Source organism: Pseudophryne corroboree, chromosome 2, assembly GCF_028390025.1.
Source record: "Pseudophryne corroboree isolate aPseCor3 chromosome 2, aPseCor3.hap2, whole genome shotgun sequence".
NCBI classification, from domain to species: Eukaryota; Metazoa; Chordata; class Amphibia; order Anura; family Myobatrachidae; genus Pseudophryne; species Pseudophryne corroboree.
The window spans coordinates 210,132,552-210,150,995 of NC_086445.1; the positions used below are offsets into that span (position 1 = coordinate 210,132,552).

Below are 18,444 nucleotides of genomic sequence, written 5' to 3' on the forward strand. Positions count from 1 at the left end.
ACTTTATCTCTCTCCAAGCTTTGATAAATCTTCCCCATCATATGTGAGAAGGCTGGCTCTGCATGTTGTTTCTGCATTTAGTAATGGCAAAAGTTGCATATTATGTAGATGATAACCTGAAAAAGATAGACTGTGAAAGCTACAGAGAGATAATGATCAGTGACAGACCTGGTCTGATGACACTTTCAGTTAGAGGACCAAACACTAGGAATCAATAGCTGGAGTAGTTAAACCAGTTTAAAACAACTTAAAGTTGACAACAAAGCTTAAACCATTGAGGATGAGGAGGAGGCATTGTGGCAGATTGCAGTACAGGCTGTGTCCCAAATATGAAGGGAAGATTCAGAGGCTTAGATGAATATGACTGAGCTATAAAGGTGTAATTGGATCAGTGGCGTATCTATACTGGGTGCAGTGTGTGCAGTGTGCATGGGCCCCTAGGTCCAGGGCAGAGGCGTCACTCACCTCTTATGCACCCGGTGCGGCCGTGGGCACAATGGGGCGTGGCTTCATGGGAGGGGTGTGGCTAAGCAAACCGACCCACGGGAGGAATGTGGCTTCGTGGGAGGGGCGTGGCTAATTGCCCCGTCCGGCATTTTAATCACTCCGGAGGTCCGGTAGTTATGGGCTGCCCCCAGAGGCTAGCATATCTGCGTTGCCTGCTCCTACACCGTGACAGAAGCCGGGTCGCTGCACGTAATGTTAAAGTACAGCACCCGGCTCCTGTCGCTGAGCAGGAGCCAGCGCTTTGGTGTCACCCCTCGGCAGGAGACACACAGGTGCGGGCCGCACCCCCATTGTGACGCCATTGGTCTATGGGTGCCCACTTTGCACATGCTGCACTCATTTATTAAATACTAACCTATTCAGAGTCCCACATCAGTGCTGCAGCTGTGGCAAAAAAAACAACGCTAGAGTCTATTGTACCAGCGCTCAGTCTCACGCAGTGACAGTGGGCTTGATTCAGAGTTGATCACAGCAGCAAATTTGTTAGCAGCTAGGTAACAGGGACGTGCAGTCAGGGGAGGCAGTGCCTCCCCTGTCATTCCTGATTAAAATAATACAAAGAAGATACTTATGACACATAATCTGTGTCATAAGAATCTTCTTTATATTATGTGAATGTTTTTAGATGTTAAATGGGTGTTTAAATGCACTTGTGCGGCACCGAGAACGGTGCCTCCCACTGTGCATTCTAATCGGGCAGTGGTACGGGCTGGGCAGTGGGCGGGGCCAAGGAAAGTAGCCGAAAAGACCATTGAAAAATGTCATGGAGCGGCACCTGTGTAAGTGCCGCAGCGCCCCTGTCCCTGTGATTGGGCATTAGATAGAGCACTGACAGTGACTGCATCCGGCTGTCACTGTCAGTGCTGGACGAGGGAAGAAGGAGCGGCAGCGTCTTGTAGGTAGAGATCGAGATCTCTCTCCTCCCTCCCTGCCTCCTGGCGAGCTGTCATGCTGCTGCTTGTCAGAACTGAGCAGTGAGCAGGCAGAAGGGAGAGGGAGCCGGGCGGCAGTATGCTTTGTAGTGACTGTGTCCCCCACAGCAGTGATGTCCTCTTTGTCAGCCACGGCATGCAGGGGAGTCCTGGAAACTCCTGTGCTCTCATACCAACAGGCAGAAAAGTTCCTCTCCCTGCATGCACGGACTTCTGCTATCAGGGATAGCAGAAACGGAAAGTAAAATGCTTTCCCTGTACTGGAGTTTCTCCCTCCCCCTATACAGGCTGAAGCACGGGAGTTCTCCTGTGTTCAGGGCTCAGGGCTTGGTGATTTAACTCTATGAAACCAATGTTATACAAAGCAATTGCAAATGTGTATATTCTCAATGTGTATTTTACCAGAGCTATATAACAAACGAAATGGCTGCACTCAGAGACTGCTGAGTGTAAAGAAATTCTACTTTATTCTGCTGAGTGTAAAGAAATGCTACTTTATTAATAAAGCAGCATTTCTTCACACTAAGTAGTCTCGGAGTGCCGCCATTTCGTTTGTTATATCGGATTCATTCCTCAGATGGCAACTGAGCATTATCACGTGGATTTCAAAGGGCAAGTGCAGGGACCTCATCTGTCTATATATATATATAATATAATATAATATAATATAATATATATATATATATAAAATTAGGGCTGCTCCCTAAAATTTCCCGAGCTGGTTTGCCATCCCAATCCGCCCCTGGCTGTATTATTCATATAAATGTCTCTGTCTATAAAATATATATACGTTCTAAAACTACATAGCATATATCTGGAAACCCCCTCTTAGAAATCCTGCAGTGGCCCCTGCTCTGTCAGTGCACCACTGTGCTCCCCCGTCCTCTCTATCCCCGTATGTCTCACGGTGTCTCCGCTGCCGACACAGTCAGTACACACCGACCCCTATGCTCCCCGTCTTACTTTACCCGTGTATCTAGCTATCTATTCTGTCTGCCATACTGCGTAAAAAGGGGACACTGTCTGCCGTACTGTGTAAAAAGGGGGACGCTGGCTGCCGTACTGTGTATAAAGGGGGACGCTGGCTGCCGTACTGTGTAAAAAGGGGACGCGGTCTGCTGTAATGTGTAAAAAGGGGCCGCTGTCTGCCATAATGTGTAAAAAGGGGGACTGGCTGCCGTAATGTGTAAAAAGGGGGCCTGTCTGCCGTAATGTGTAAAAGGGGCTCTACCTGGTGTAGTGGTGCTACTGTGCAGCGTAATTTATATAATGGAGACTACTGTGCACCGTTATATGAATTGGTATTATTTTGTAGCCACACCCCTTCCCCATGAAGCCATGCCCCTATATTTTTTGCGCGCGCCAACGGCGCGCACTGTCCCTCTTTTACATAAGGTGGAGGGCGCCACTGCCATTTCTTGCACACAGCGCTAAAATGTCTAGTTACAGCACTGCCCCGTGTTCCCACTTCCTCTGTGTGTGTGTGTGTCCTAATGTCCCCACAGCCAGCTGGGTCAGGTCAGATGGTGTCTGCCGGCACTGTCAGCAGTGGATTACAGAGTTGTTTGCTACTTGTCTATAGGTCCCCAGTGTCCCCGCACCCTACCTGGATCCTCTCGTTACACTGCATCATCGCCGGGTGTCCAGGTGAGCGCTGGTCAGGGGTCCAGGTGAGCAGGAAGTGCCATGGAGAGGAGGATCATGGATCCATGAAAGGACTCTCTGGCAGCGGGGATCAGTACAGTCACTGGGAGTCCCGCGGGCTGAGAGGGATTGCTGTAAATGCAGTACGCTGCTGCTTGGCAGCGTGAGATAGGCAGGTCTGCAGGCATCGTGACCCCTGCTGAGTCTGCCCACCTGACAGGGACCTTGCAGTGAAATAGCGGGGAGGGATCTGAAAAGATCCCTCACCTGCACAAGCTGCCGCATCAGCGAACATTATGACTGCAGTGCCTCACCAGCTACTGACCTCACCGCACGCCACTGCTAGGTAAAACCATGTGCACTGCGGGGGGGGTGGGGGGGTGGAGATATAACATGTGCAGAGAGAGTTAGATTTGGGTGGGGTGTGTTCAAACTGAAATCTAAATTGCAGTATAAAAATAAAGCAGCCAGTATTTACTCTGCACAGAAACAATATAACCCACCCAAATCTAACTCTCCCTGAAAATGTTATATCCCCCCTCCCCTGCAGTGTACATGGTTTTTCCCATCTGCTAACAAATTTGCTGCTGCTGCAATCAACTCTGAATTACCCCCAGTGCACATACGAATATGCTAACGGACGGCTGGAAAGGAGGGGGCACAGAGGGAGACTGCACATGGGCTCCATGCTTAAAATGCCCCTGAATTTGCTGATCCAGAGATGAAACATCCAACCACATAAATACTTATTTTAACCAGGCTGTTGCATCTGCAGACAAACCAGTGGAGTGTAGTTTTTTTTTCTTCTCAAAAACAAGTGTGTGGATTACCAAACCAGAAGCCTTTGTTACATCAAGAAAAATATCTCCTACAAGAGTCCATATAAATCTATATAGCATTGGTTCATTTTAGGAGGGCAGTGGTGGCATAAGCGTGCGCAGCACATTTTATTAGGGGGTGCATGATTGGAGGGGCGTGTCTAACCCCACCTATTGGGTGTGTCTAGCCCCACCTATTGGGCGTGTCTAGCACCGCATATTGCCACTCAATGCAAACTAAATAATAATGGGAATTTGATTAAACAAGAGTGTACAGTGAGGGCTGGCTCCTTAGATAATTATTAAACCCAAAAGCTGTAAACCTGCATTTTGCCGTGCAAAAAGTTCTGATACTCTAGGGTGCCAAGATTCAAAAAAGTTTGGCAACTACTGGTATAGTGCATCCATAAATGGCTCTTGATAAAGAAAAAGGGGACTAAGGGGCCCATTTGTCAAACAATATTTACGGCTATTTCCCAAATAAACACACGTTTTCGGAGGTTAGTCACAAATGTTATATATATATCATTATCATGTTTCATGTATGTTAAATTTGTATATTTTATTACCATGGATTATTAACTAATCACTCAAAATATATATTATTATTATTAATAATATATTATTATTACTTATATTACACAGTATATTATATACTGTGTCATATAATATACTGTGTAATATAATATACTGTGTAATATATGTAATAATAATACATTATTATTAATAATATACTATACTGTATATCCCCCTGGCTGCCCCCTCTCTTTCCCCTGCATGAGCAAACTCGGCTGCAGCAGTTTGCTTAAAGTTATTATAACTTACTGTCACTCAAACTGTCATCATTGATTTGAATTTGTCCCCCAGTCCTCCTCCTCTCCTCTAAGAGGAACACTGCGTACTGTGGCGTCAGTGTGGCATGGCATACAACGAGTGGAGAGAGAGGCGGGCAGGAGCGCAGCATGACATCATCATATCACATCGCGCAGTTAGGCGGAGTCGGGAAGAGGATTTTGTCAGTGACGCTGCACCCATGCAAATAAACAATGAACCCATCTCAGGTGTCCAGACAGCTGGCGGCCAGACCGAGTGGAGGGCGCAGCGGGTGGTGACACAAGAATGGTGCTATAGTGATCGCCAATCACTACAGCAGCAGGCAAGAGTGCAGGGGGTGCCAGACATTAGGGGGTGCCTGTGCGCACCAGGCACCCCCCCCCTGCGCACGCCTATGAGCGGTGGCACTGTGTAACCTTTGTTAACCAATTTGTATAAACGCCAGTTTTTGGTCGTTTTCCAGTGTTTGGGATCAAATGGTTGTCATTTGCCCTCATACATTACGAGATTTTCATTCCAACCAACCAGATCTGGCATATGATTTGCCAGATAATTGCATAGTATATGCCCAGCTTTGGCTATTGTCACTGGATTTCTGCAAGTATGCAGTTTAGAAGCATGTCAGTACTATTTAAAATACCTTTTACTTAAATATTTGAAGGAAAAGTTAGCAATTATTATGATTTATGAGCTGTGACCAACACATTTTTTTCATATATATATTTCAGGGAGATTCTGGTGGACCCCTGAACTGTGTATCCGGTAACGGATATGAAGTCCACGGTGTGACTAGCTTTGTGTCCTCTCTTGGATGCAACGCCTACCTTAAACCAACAGTGTTCACTAGAGTATCTACCTACATTTCCTGGATCAACAGCGTAAGTACTGTATTGGCACTTACAGATAACTTATTTCTTGAACATAGCAATTGACTTCCTTTTCTACATTTATATGTTTATTTATATGTGCTCACAAACCCCACAGGACAAATTATTTCATAAACATTTAGTTTACCTGGGATGGCAGTGCCTATTTTATTGTGGTTAAATACAGAAAAATGTACAGCCACTAGACACAACATATAACCAATCAAAGTATCAGAATGTGTACAGAAGACATTGTTCTCCATCTGCAGTATGCTGTTCTGTGTTTAGCAGTTTCCACAACACAGCTCATACTAGGGATGGCTATCGACCATCGATTGTTGCCAAACATCGATGACTAACTTCCAATGGCTGATGGTTTTGGCATCAATGTCAGAGAGCCAATGAGTCTCTGCCATCGATGGCTGAGTGGAACCAAATATATATATATTTTAATTCCCCCCTGCACAGAGCTTAGCCCCACCCACATCTACCCACTAAGCCCTGCCCCTATTTTATTTATTGGCCTGCGGCCTGGGTAGTGGTGGTCATCGAGTGGTCCAAACCATCAATGGTTCACCTTAGATGTTTAATGTGCCATCAGTGGTTATCACCGATGGCATAATCTATGGCAACCATTGATGGGCAGCCTACTGATGGCTATTCCTAGCTCATACTGTTTGAAAAATAAAACTAATTGTCCTTTAGCAGTTAGCATACCAAATATGGAGAGCAATGCCAACTGTACAGAGCCTTAGAAAGCTTCACAGAACTAGGCCAGCATGTAGCCAATAAAAACCAGTGACGTGCAGTGACATGAATGGCTGGGAAGGCAAACATGGTGATAGGTCTGAATGCTGGGAGCCTTTCTCACCCCCTACTTACTGTAACTCTCCCCTCACTACACTAAGCTACAGTGTCCATTGAGTCTCCTACCTGCATTACTGTGTCTTCTCTTGCTGCTGCTGACTGAGCTCCGACTACCGTGCACTTCCTGGTCACATGATACATCCAAGTGTTCATCAGTGCACAAGGCACACCCCCATGCTCAGAGGTATGCCTCTATTAGCTCCCTTTCTGTGCAGCTTTACAGCCCTTAGTGTGGCTCCACCCCTCGGTTTAGCAAAGCAGTGTCTGACTGTAGAACCGAGGCAGAGCTGTTGCTGCCTCCTCTCTCATCTCCCTGCAGCTCTAGGGATAACCACAAAGCTGGTGAGTGTTAGCTATACAATGAATTACAATAAACAAAGAAGTTGTTTATGTTAAAAATGTCTTCTTTGTATTATTCTAATCGTTTTCTATAAAATCTCAGGAGATGGAAAAGGAGTATGATAGCAAAGGGTCTGCCTCCCCTGCCTAGCCTGACTGCACCTCCCTGATAAGAACAATTTAATATTCACTGAATTAGACTAAACTGTAGCCAGTTATACCATTAAAACATTCAAAGCTTTAGACCTTCTGTAGATAATTAAATACTTATTTATTTATTAACAGTTTCTTTTATAGCACAGCAAATTCAGTAGTGCTTTACAATCGGACACAATGATAAAACAAAAGGCCCTGCTCGCAAGCTTACAATCTATAGGGAACCAGGCATTGATACAAAAGGAAAGGCACTATCTATTGCATATTTGTCCACCTGATTGCAAAGGTTCTAGGTGGATTGTATGATATCACATCACAGCAATGATAAACCATGGTCAGAAAGAAGGGAAAGTGAAGAAAGAGAAAATATGTGGATGATATGTGCGGACTGTACAGTGGGGATATAATCTGATAGGAAAGCTTATGAAGGTGAGCGGTTCTGGAATATGTTAAGCTAGCCTGAAGAGGAAGGCAAGAACAACATGCTGCCAATTAGAATGGGCAATTCAAATTCTCTGTGATTTGCCACTGCAATGTCCAGCTGAGCCCATTACCACTTATTACAGTAAGCAATCTTTGCCCATTTTCCTGCACACCTCTCTGGGGTGCAAGAAAATATGAGCCAAGAGACATACTGTACATGGTGTGTATTCGTGACCATTCTAGGCACACATTGTGGAGAACTGAATTACACCAAGAATATTTAAATTGGACTAAATGCAAGAGGCGAGTCAACATAAACATTCAATAGCATAAATATATGTGTGAAATGGTTATAGTATAATAGGTCATCCGTGAAAAGATTGACAGTGTCTGGGTTGACACCAAATAGTTGACATGCACAAGGTTGACATGGCAAAAGGTCGACACAAGCAAAAGATTGACATGCAAATGGTCAACACATGTTTTTGGGGTGTTAATGTGTAGGTTTAAGCACGAGACCCCAATTAGTATACCGCGTCCCCTAACATGCTTCGGACAAGGTGCATTGCTCCAACGGCACAGGTGTCCATTCCCAATCGTAGTCCACGTGGATAGCAAAGTATGAAAAAGTGGAAAAAATGCATAAAATGATAAATAAAATCATGTTGACCATATGCTGTGTCGACCATTGTTATGTTGACCATTTGAACCTGTCGACCTCTTGACCATTTCTAATATATGCATGTTGACCATATGGTGTCAATCTATTGACTGTCAACCCATGGTCCAGATACCGAGTGAAATATGTCTCCACGTTAAACATTTCATTTGTTTGTTTGAGTAGGAGTACACTAATGTTAAGTAACAATAAACTATGATCTAAGTTTAATACAGTTTTGATGTTGTCTTTCTTGCAGAACATTTAAACTTACCTGACGTGATACAGAAAGAAGATTTGGTAACATCAAAGATATATACAGGAAATATAAAATTTCTCTTTAAGAAAGCAAATAAATACTAAAGACAATATTATTTGTGCTTCATTTGGGTGCTTTATATGTGTATCATTTATTTTACTTCTTTTACTTCTTTTTTTTTTTTTTAAAAAGAGAAAATAGCAACTGATAATGGAAAGATGGATAGGATAAGATTAAAATCCTAGGCAAAGGTCTAAAATAGTTTACAATACATATGTGTCCTCTTGCACTGTTGCTGGCAGCGTGGCACACGTGCGCAAGCATTATTGGCATGTGAATTGCTGTGCATACACCCGACAGAGTACACCACACTGCCACACCATTTGCCCCATGCAATCCTATGAATCACGCTGTGCACACCCCTACAGGCAGGCACTTTTTAATGGCATATTTGCCATGGCATGCCGCTGTGCAGGCAACTAACTAAAAGGACACATCGGTACATAACAAAGGCTACTAGTACACATATTGATACTCTGCATCTGGGACACTGGCCCTTAGATTCCTCCATAATCCTGCCATTGCTCAAAGAATCCTGCACCCGAATATGTAGCTACCTTCACCTACGTACACAAAGTGGAGGCAGCAATTTAGTTGGTTTACATGATATGCATAAAACCTACTGTATGCCTAACAAGTTACTAGAGAACTGGTTGGCTCAGCATAAAAAAAACAGGCTGACTCTCCACTACATTCAATAAATTTAATTGGGGATGTAGTTATGTGACCGTCACGGTCACCTATACCCAACCCATTTAGCTCTCCCACATGGTGTAATCCAAAAGTATAAGAATAATTCAATTAGCCACGGTAATTTACTGCAGGTTAATTGAACTGCCAAGGCTATTTAATTAGAGCCTGAGCAGGCTCAAAAGAAATCTGCGTTCACTGGCCATGCTAACCCATAGGGCCAGGAACTTTTACTATATTCTATGTGTTAACGCACATTAACAGTGTAATTCAATGAAAGAAGGGGCTGCGATTGAATAGCCCCAAGCTTTAGAGCCCAAAACTTCCACCCTTTTTCCTGTGCAATAAATTACCGCTGCTAATTGAATTCCCCCTATGTGTTTGTGTGTACCAATAACATGTTCAATACAAAATGATGTAGGCAAATAACATGCCAACATACAGAACCCTTCTTTCCAAATGGCTGGTTACAATAACTATGGGCCTTGGGTGGTAATGCAACATGGTACCCCATGTTCAATCTGTCATCCATTTCCTGTCAATGTTACATTTTACAGGGAATGTTACATTTTACTGGGAATGTTAAAATGTAACATTCCCAGTAATTGCCAGTTGGAGTATGTAAATTTTAGTAACTACCCAGCAACGTGTGATATTTCCAGTAACTGAACAGCAAGATTTATTCCCAGTAAATGGATATATTGTATGAATAGCATGTAAAATGCTTAATGGTATAATATCTACAGTACTGTAACATGCGCAGCAATTGTTCAGTAAGTAATATATAATTTCTACAGTTATAGCCTACAAGGCTGATCCGTATTTTATGTAGAGACACACAGCGTTGGATCATGGAATATGCCCCAAAATCGCAGGGGTAAAATGTGTTTACTATGAAGGAAAATCCACTATAGTGGTCATATTCAAAGTGGCAATTATCACACAATGCTTGCCTGTCTCACACTAGTAACAAATGAGCCAGGTTTACATTAGCATACATCATATACACTGGTACCCATGTTTTAAGTCATTTATTTTCCTTGCAAAATACACATACACTATTAGACTTCAATAAAGCTAAAAACAACCTCTCTAATTCATAAAGTACAACTCTCACTCTTGTGTATGAAAAGAAATTTCTTAAACATGCTCAGAAAAATATAATATATGCACAAGCAAACAGAAAAAAACTATTATAGTTAGTGGTACATTTGCAATTAGCCAATCACAAGTAGTTCGCTATTGGTGGTTACTGTTGCACCAGTCCTTGGTCACCCACAAGTAATAGCGCTTTTATAAGCATTTATGCATCTGTGGGCCAGTCTCCTTTTGTTTGTCATGTCGGAAGTGTGGAACAATATACAATATACCTGGCCATATAAACCCAGATACCCATACTCACATGTCACATATTCCGATGTGTAATACTAGGCACTGCTGGGGCAGGTCTATAAGTGGAATCAAAACATCGGGGGATAGCCAATTGTTTAAAAGTCAGTTGGGTGTCTGTTGTTTCCTCTCTATTAGACAGACACCCAACTGACTTTTCAAACAATTGAATACCGCCCAAAGCATCTATTCTGTACAATGCAGTGTGCGAGACCATGGGACAGAATTATCAAAGCTTAGAGAGAGATAAAGTACCAACCAATCAGCTCCTGTTATTTTTCAAACGTGCAGATGCACTAAGCAATGGAGAGTGATAAAGTGGAGAGAGATAAACTACCAACCAATCAGCTCTAAACTGTCATTTTTTAAACTCATCCAGCAACATGGCAGTTTGGAGCCGATTGGCTGGTACTTTATCTCCCGCCACTTTATCACTCTTGAAGCTTTGCTAAATCTGCCCCAATGTATCTTGTAACATGGCTACCACTGTGAACCAACAAAAAGATACAGGGCAGATGTACCCCCTCACAGCACTGGACCCCTGATCTCATGCACCGTATGTAAAGCTAGACTGCCTTCAGCTACCACTTCAACTAACGTTAGAGCAACTAGAACCTCATGGAAGAAGAACAGGCTCTGTACCCGACTCCGCGTTTCAAGGCCTTGGCTTCGTTTTTCAGTCGCTGCATATGTACAGAGACAACCGTGTGACTGTGTGACGTGTTACCACGGTTCCTTTTTTACTTCTTTGCCAGCTTCTATTCAATAAGAATTCATATTTTAGTAACAAAGTATAATTAGCAGATTATAACCAACATTTATTTGTAAGGCGTCACAAAACTCTGCAACAACAAATCATTCATATTTAAATCACACATTAAGTCAGAACAAGTCCATACGGGAGCACTGCATGTGCTATGGTGCTTTGTATGAGGTATGCCGCATAGGACTGAGGAGCAGATGTATTAACCTGGAGAAGGCATAAGGAAGTGATAAAGCAGTGATATGTGCAAGGTGATAAAGGGAGCAGCCAATCAGATCCTAACTGTTAATTTACATACTGGAGCTGATTGGCTGGTGCCTTTATCACCTTGCACATATCACTGATTTCTCACTTCCTTATGCCGTCTCCAGGTTAATACATCTGCCCCTGAATATGGTGACATTGGCTTGGTTGACAATGGACTGTATGTGATGGACTTATGGTTACATATTGTAATGGCAAATTGGGCAAGATGCTTATTTACTTTTTGATATACTGTGTATGGAATGTATTTATATTCTATAGCACTCTGCTGCAATAGCATGTCATATCATATAATGCACTGCATGTATGATCAGTTGCGCTCTGAAACAGTGTGGCAATCTGAGTAAATGAGGGGTAGACTGCTACTGTATGTGGGTGATATAATGAAGTTAAGGGTGTTTCTGTAGAATAATGATAAGAATAGGTTAATGAAAGATGATCATTAGACAGTTATTGGAGAAGGGTTTTAAAAAGGGGCTAATGATTCCAGATTAGGTGATAATGATTGATGGAAGATGACGGTTTAATTATGAATATTGTATAGATAACAACAGAGGATGAAGGGTTAATGATCTGTGGATGAAAACTGGATTCTTGAGTACCCACCCAATAAAATATGTATGCCTGCCTATGGGCCTAATTCTGAGTTGATCGCAGCAGCAAATTTGTTAGCAGTTGGGCAAAAGCATGGGGGTAATTCTGAGTTAGTTGATCGCGGCAGCAACTTTGTTAGCAATTGGGCAAAACCATGTGCACTGCAGGGGGGGGGGCAGATATAACATGTGCAGAGAGAGTTAGATTTGGGTGGGTTATTTTGTTTCTGTGCAGGGTAAATACTGGCTGCTTTATTTTTACACTGCAATTTAGATTTCAGTTTGAATACACCCCACCCAAATCTAATCTCTCTGCACGTGTTATATCTGCCCCTCCTGCAGTGCACATGGTTTTGCCCAATTGCTAACAAAATTGATGCTGCAATCAACTTAGAATTAGGCCCCATGTGCAGTGCAGGGGGGACAGATATAACATGTGCAGAGAGCATTAGATTTGGGTGGGGTGTGTTCAAACTGAAATCTAAATTGCAGTGTAAAAATAAAGCAGCCAGTGTTTACCCTGCACAGAAACGAAATAACCCACCCAAATCTAACTCTCTCTGCAAATGTTTTATCTGCCCCCCTGCAGTGCACATGGTTTTGCCCAATTGCTAACAAACTTGCTGCTGCGATCAACTCAGAATTACCCCGTATATCGGGTGCACAGAGCGTTTGTATTTGCACAAGACCACCTATTTACCAACTAACCACATTTATAGCATGTGGCAACATTCCATTGGGAAATGAAAAAATAGAATTACAAGAACGAGGAACCGACTGGTGCGCGTATTGTAAAATGAGTGAGAACATCACTGCAATCACTTTATTAATTTTCACCTCTCCAGTCTTCACTTAAATTACTGCTCCCTTATTGACTCCCCACTTTCACTGTTTGTTTAATTCAGTACTTCATGGTGTTCCATTTATGAATATCATGTTGTATATGATAAATTTTTCAAAGCTTAGATCTAAGCTTTGAAAAATTTACAGTACTCTACCAAGATGAAATAAATTTTGCCATCTATTTTTAACTTAGTTGCTAACAAAAGAGATAAAATATCTGAGTCTTTGCAACAACTACATATTACACATACTATCTGAAAAATTTCCCATATTTCTAATTAATATGGAATTATCCTCAGATAATGTAATGATTGGTACTATACTTTGTTCTAACTCTTCCCAGGATCTTTACTTACTGGAATATAAAAAATGCTTTCCAAATTTGTATGGAATGGGAACAGTGCATTCCTAAAACAAATGATCCTTTAAAAAAAACCCAATTCAATGAAAGCAGCCTGTACAGGCTTTTCTAGTGCAAAACTACTACTGGATATCACAATTAACTCAGATTGCACTTGCAGTGACCTTCAACCTCTAAGCATGACTGACTTGGTGGATATAGAAACGAAGTTCATAGTTCTCCTCTCTCTGGATACACAGTAACCTAAACTAAGGGGGTGACTAAGACCTGATTGCTGGGCTGCAAACTTTGCTGTCCTGCGATGAGATAGTCGCCGCATCCAGGGGGGTGTAAATTCGCTGTGCAAGTGTGTGATCCTGTAGAGATGTGCCCTGCGGGCACATCAGTGGTGCTGTCCCTGGCTGGGGACAGCGCTGGGGCAGCTTGTCTGTCCCCAGCGCTGGGTGCGTGGCGGCGGCGGGTGTCCGGTGCAGGGATTACCCTTTTCCCTGCACCGGACCGGAGGCTGCGGAGAGGTTCAAATATTGGCGCCCTCCGGGAGCCAATCGCGGCTTCCGGAGTGGCGGCCAATCAGAGAGGGGCGCGGCGAGCCAATCGGCGCTTGCCGCGTCGTAGGCCCCGCCCCCGGCGTCTGACGTCAGACGCCGGGCGGGAGCCGAAGAGACCGCGCATGCGGAAGAGCGCGAAGAAAGCAGCCGGGACCTGGAGAGAGGAGTCGGCGCGCCGGAGCGCAGAAGAGAGTCCGGCGCGGAGGAGAAGACGACGGCCGTGGGAAGAAGAGCTCCGGTGGCCGCTGAAGAGGCCGGAAGACGTCGGGCTCCTACAAGAAGATGTCCAGCGGCGGCTGGACGCGGAGCATCGGAGGCGACGCCGCTGGCCAGGACGGGTCAGCGGCAAAAGAGGGTGCCGGAGACCCCTTGGAGCAGGTGAGCCCTCAGTGAGGCTACTTCCACCCCCTCTCCTTTCCTCCCTTGACCACCGGGTGTTCGGGCATTAGGCCTGTGGGCACAGTCAGGCCCTTCCGGCCTGTGGGCACTTTTAGTCGGGCCCTGCGCAGTCGGGGTTCCCCCCCGGCCCGTGGCCCGGCTAAGACTTGGGGGTCACCATTTGGGTAGTTTGGGTATTAGGCCCAAGCTACCCCTCCAGCGCCAGTTAGGTGGGCATTAGGCCCGAGGGCAAGTACAGGCAATAGGCCTGAGGGGACAGTAGGGGGCACTAGGCCCTACTTCAGTTGACGGCCGCTAGGGATATATAAAGGTGATGCTGGGTACTAGGCCCAGGTCACCCCACGAGTGACAAGTTAGGCGGGCGCTAGGCCCGTGGGTGAAATCAGGCCTCCGGCCTGTGTGCAGTCAGGGGGCGCTAGGCCCAGTGGATAAGTGCCCCCGAGGTGAATAAAGGTGGCACTAGGCCCAGGCCACCCTGAGGTGTTTAGGTAAGGTCCGCTTGACCTGAGCCCTATAGAAGGAAGTGTACAGGAGGTGGGCAGGCTGTGTGGCGCCCACCCCCTTCCAGCGGCAGGTAGGGATTTAAAGGGACAGCACCGTGTGATCTTGTATTCCGATATTGTGATGTATGTTGTTACCGTGCAGGGCAAAGTGTCTGTTTATTTTAAGTTTGTGCATAGTTGTGTTGCACCACTCACACGAGCTAGTTTGAGGGCTCTGTTTATGTAGCTAGTGTAGCGGACGCACACTAGGGTAGTTCTAGGCCCTGCACGGCTGTTTCTTTCTTTGCCTCCTTACAGGGACCTGTAAGTGGAGAAGATCGGAGTACAAGACGTAGGATGGTGAGTAACATCGGTCTGTGTGTTCCTTCTGTGTGTGTCCCTATCTGTCTCCCTTCCTTCAGGGCGAACGGTGAGCCTTGCACGCCGGTGCAAGGCAGAATTTCCACCTGGTGCGAGAGTGCCAATAGGTGAAATTCGGGCTCTGAGGCGGACGCCTGGGATGACCCTCACCTAGCCCGAAAGCACTATTTTTCTCGGGGTCGGAGGGCGTTTCGATCCACAGTTAGGAGGACGGCACTCAGCAATCTCCTTCCTCCTAGGTCATCGTGTCCGGGTCCGACGGAAGATTTGCCAGGTCTGTTGAAGGTTCCGGTACCTGAAGGTGAGAGAGAGCGGCGCCTGGTGAGTACCGAAAACACACCTGCACGGCAGCAGGCACCACCACACGCACCGCCGCACCTCTTACAATCCCATGTGAACGCAGAGCTGCAAAATTCCACTCTGTGCAGTCTCTGCGCAGCCCAGGACTTACTCTTCCAGTGTGATTAGAACAGGCTGATCGGGGCCGGAGCTGACATCACACACCCTCCCTGAAAATGCTTGGACATGCCTGAGTTTTTCCAGACACTCCCTGTAAACGCTCAGTTGCCACCCACAAACTGCCTCTTCCTGTCAATCACCTTGGAAACGCCTGTGCGATCGGATTTTTCGCACCATCCTGTCGTTGACCGACGATGCCCGTTGTTGTTCTCCGATGCGTATGTGCATTGCGGTGCATACACATGCACAGTTAATCACCCCCTACTGTACTTTTCTATTTGTAAAGAAAAAATGGAACTCATGTATCACCAAAATACAACTTTCAGCTGCCACTTTTCCTGTTACACCCTTATGCAAAGGTCCTTGTTCTGTCTCATGATGCTCTTCTAGGCTCTTTGAATTCTGGGTCCTTGAATGGATTAGCTATATACTGTAGCTCACTTCTCTGATTGAAGGCATATCAATGTGTATCATTCAAGTTTGCTGCAAAATATTCTTCAGCCAAGTTTTTAATTTAAAAAGTATTGGTGGTAAAGAACAAAATATCTAATGTTTATTGCTAGTTCTTTCTTGACATTAAGCCAAATAGTAATAAAAAGTAGTAGTACATCTAGTAATTGGTCCAACAGTGGTTTAAGTCATTACCTGAAAGGCTGTTACTTCCTCTGCACCATGCGCTTTAGCTAGTATAACTAACTTGGAGTAGCACAAATTTCTTCCAAAAATACTGAGTTAATACTTCAGGAGGTGATAATGGGGATTTCATCCCCCATTACTGCCTATGCGCTCCGCCTGATTGACAGGCCAGGAATGCATAGCCAATCAGGAGAGCGCTATGACGTGGCGCTCCCTGATTGACTGGTGGGTCCCCAACTGACAGAAGTCACGGGGGGTCCCACCATTCGGGGAAATTGGATCCAACATGGATCCCCTTTAGTTGCATGGTTTCGGTTTTTGCGGTTTGTTGTTTTTTTAACCCCTGGATGCCTACATGGAAATAAGAGGACCAATCTACACCGGATTTTAGGTGAGTATACTGGGTGTTACTTTACACGTACCCTAATGGACTCTACGTTTACAAGGGGACCGAGGGGCTCCGTAGGGCATTAGGTAAATATCTGTGAGTGTGTAAGTGTGTTTTAATAAATTTATACTTTCACGGAGTGTGTGTTTATTGTAATATTTATTTTGCTGTGGAACTACAGATACCAGCAGGCCCTTTAATGCCCCGCATGCTGATACTTGTGGTCCTTCAAGTACCAGCATGCGGGGTTGGCTTGCTGGGACCTGTAGTTCCACAGCAAAAAACAATATTTTTCTTATTTTTTTCTTCTTTTTTTACACTTTTCATGGCTATCAGCCCACTATCCACAGCCCACGGATGGCGGGGACAGCCTCAGGCTTCACCCCTGGCCTTTAGGTGTCTGGAGGGGGACCCCTTTATTGTAGGTGTCCCCACTCCCCCAGGTAATCCCGGCCAGGGGTGACTAGATGGGAGGTGTGATGCTGCGGCAACAGGGACCTATATAAAAGTGTCCCCCGGCAGCGGCATTACCTCCCTGGCTAGTGGAGCCCGGTGCTAGTTGCAAAAATATGGGGACCCCTACTTCTTTTGTCCCCTGTATTTTTGGACCCATTTATTCATATTTGTGTGAACGGCAGGGTATCTCAATATGAATTGCCCCAACACTGCCGAGATTTCTGTTTAGTAAATTTCTGAGTTGCATTTTCGGCCTAAAATTCAATCTCGAAACTAATCAGGACCTTAGTAAATTTCCACCAATGTGTGAAAATATGCAAATGTCTCAGCGACCAAAATTTGTATTGAGAGTGAGACACCCACAGATTGCTTCACAGATTCAAGCAACTGCATACAAAGAGTCTTCCAAAAATACTGAGTTAATATTTCAGGAGGGGTGGGTCTATTTTGCCAATCGGATATTTACGAATGGCAAAATCGACTGACAAATCGATTCATGCTCAAAATAGGTCAATGGAAAACTATAAATGTTTTTCAAGTAGAAGTACCAGAAATCTGAGATTTACAAATGGACAGTTTGAAAATCAACCAAAATTGGCAGCCATTATTACCTGTCACAGCGGGGTGTTTCTGTGGTTCCGTTGGACTTTGACCAACCAAAGGAGCAGATGCCCTAGAGTGCTGGAAGCAAGGAGGACAAAGATAATTCCTTCTCATATATTTATTACAGATAACAGATAAGAATGAGAGGAAGATGGAGACTAAAGAGTTCTGGATTGGAAAACTGCCGGAAAGGAAGTCAATGAATGATGCGAGGCCGAGACTGAAGAAGAATGATGAATATCCTTAGTTGGTACAAGACGTGGCTGAAGAATCATGGTGTTGAGTTGTTGAGTGATACAAAGGTGAAGCTGAAGAACTGAAAAGATTGTGTGCCGGATAATATAAAGACATGGATGTGGATCTTGTGAAGACTGGTTGCTGGACGGTGTGAGGACGTGAATGAAGAACTGTGAAGATTGGTTGCTGGATGATGCGAAGATGTGAATGAAGGACTGTGAGGACTGGTTACTGGATGATGCAAAGACGTGAATGAAGGACTGTGAGGACTGGTTGCTGGATGATACAAAGACGTGAATGAAGGACTGTGAGGACTGGTTGCTGGATGATGCGAAGACGTGGGTGAAGACCACATGCTGAAGCGAGAGAACCACTGCGGGAATCCTACGGTATCCGAAGGTACCTGGTGGGAGAGCGGGTGACCGTGACTGCGCTCTGGAGACCCGGCGAGATCCTTGCAGCGGGACATGGCGGGCAATCACTGAGAGCGGATAGGACCAAACAACTGGAAATGCACAGATATAATCTGCAGGAGTACAGAGCTAGGGTACAGAGTATCTACAACAAAGCACTGGCACAGAATGCAAAA

At 44.9% G+C, this 18,444-nt stretch overlaps 1 protein-coding gene across 1 annotated transcript in view; it reads left to right on the forward strand.

The window, feature by feature from the left end:
- The window catches only part of LOC135050652 (chymotrypsin-like elastase family member 1), a 28,858-nt gene extending 20,445 nt beyond the window's left edge, over nucleotides 1–8,413 (forward strand). Inside the window, exons 7-8 of the mRNA XM_063957079.1 lie at nucleotides 5,464–5,613; nucleotides 8,304–8,413. Of these exons, the coding sequence (XP_063813149.1) occupies nucleotides 5,464–5,613; nucleotides 8,304–8,312 (159 nt within the window). The 3' untranslated portion in view covers nucleotides 8,313–8,413. The remainder of the gene's footprint in view (nucleotides 1–5,463; nucleotides 5,614–8,303) is intronic.
- The last annotated feature ends 10,031 nt before the right edge of the window (nucleotides 8,414–18,444 follow it).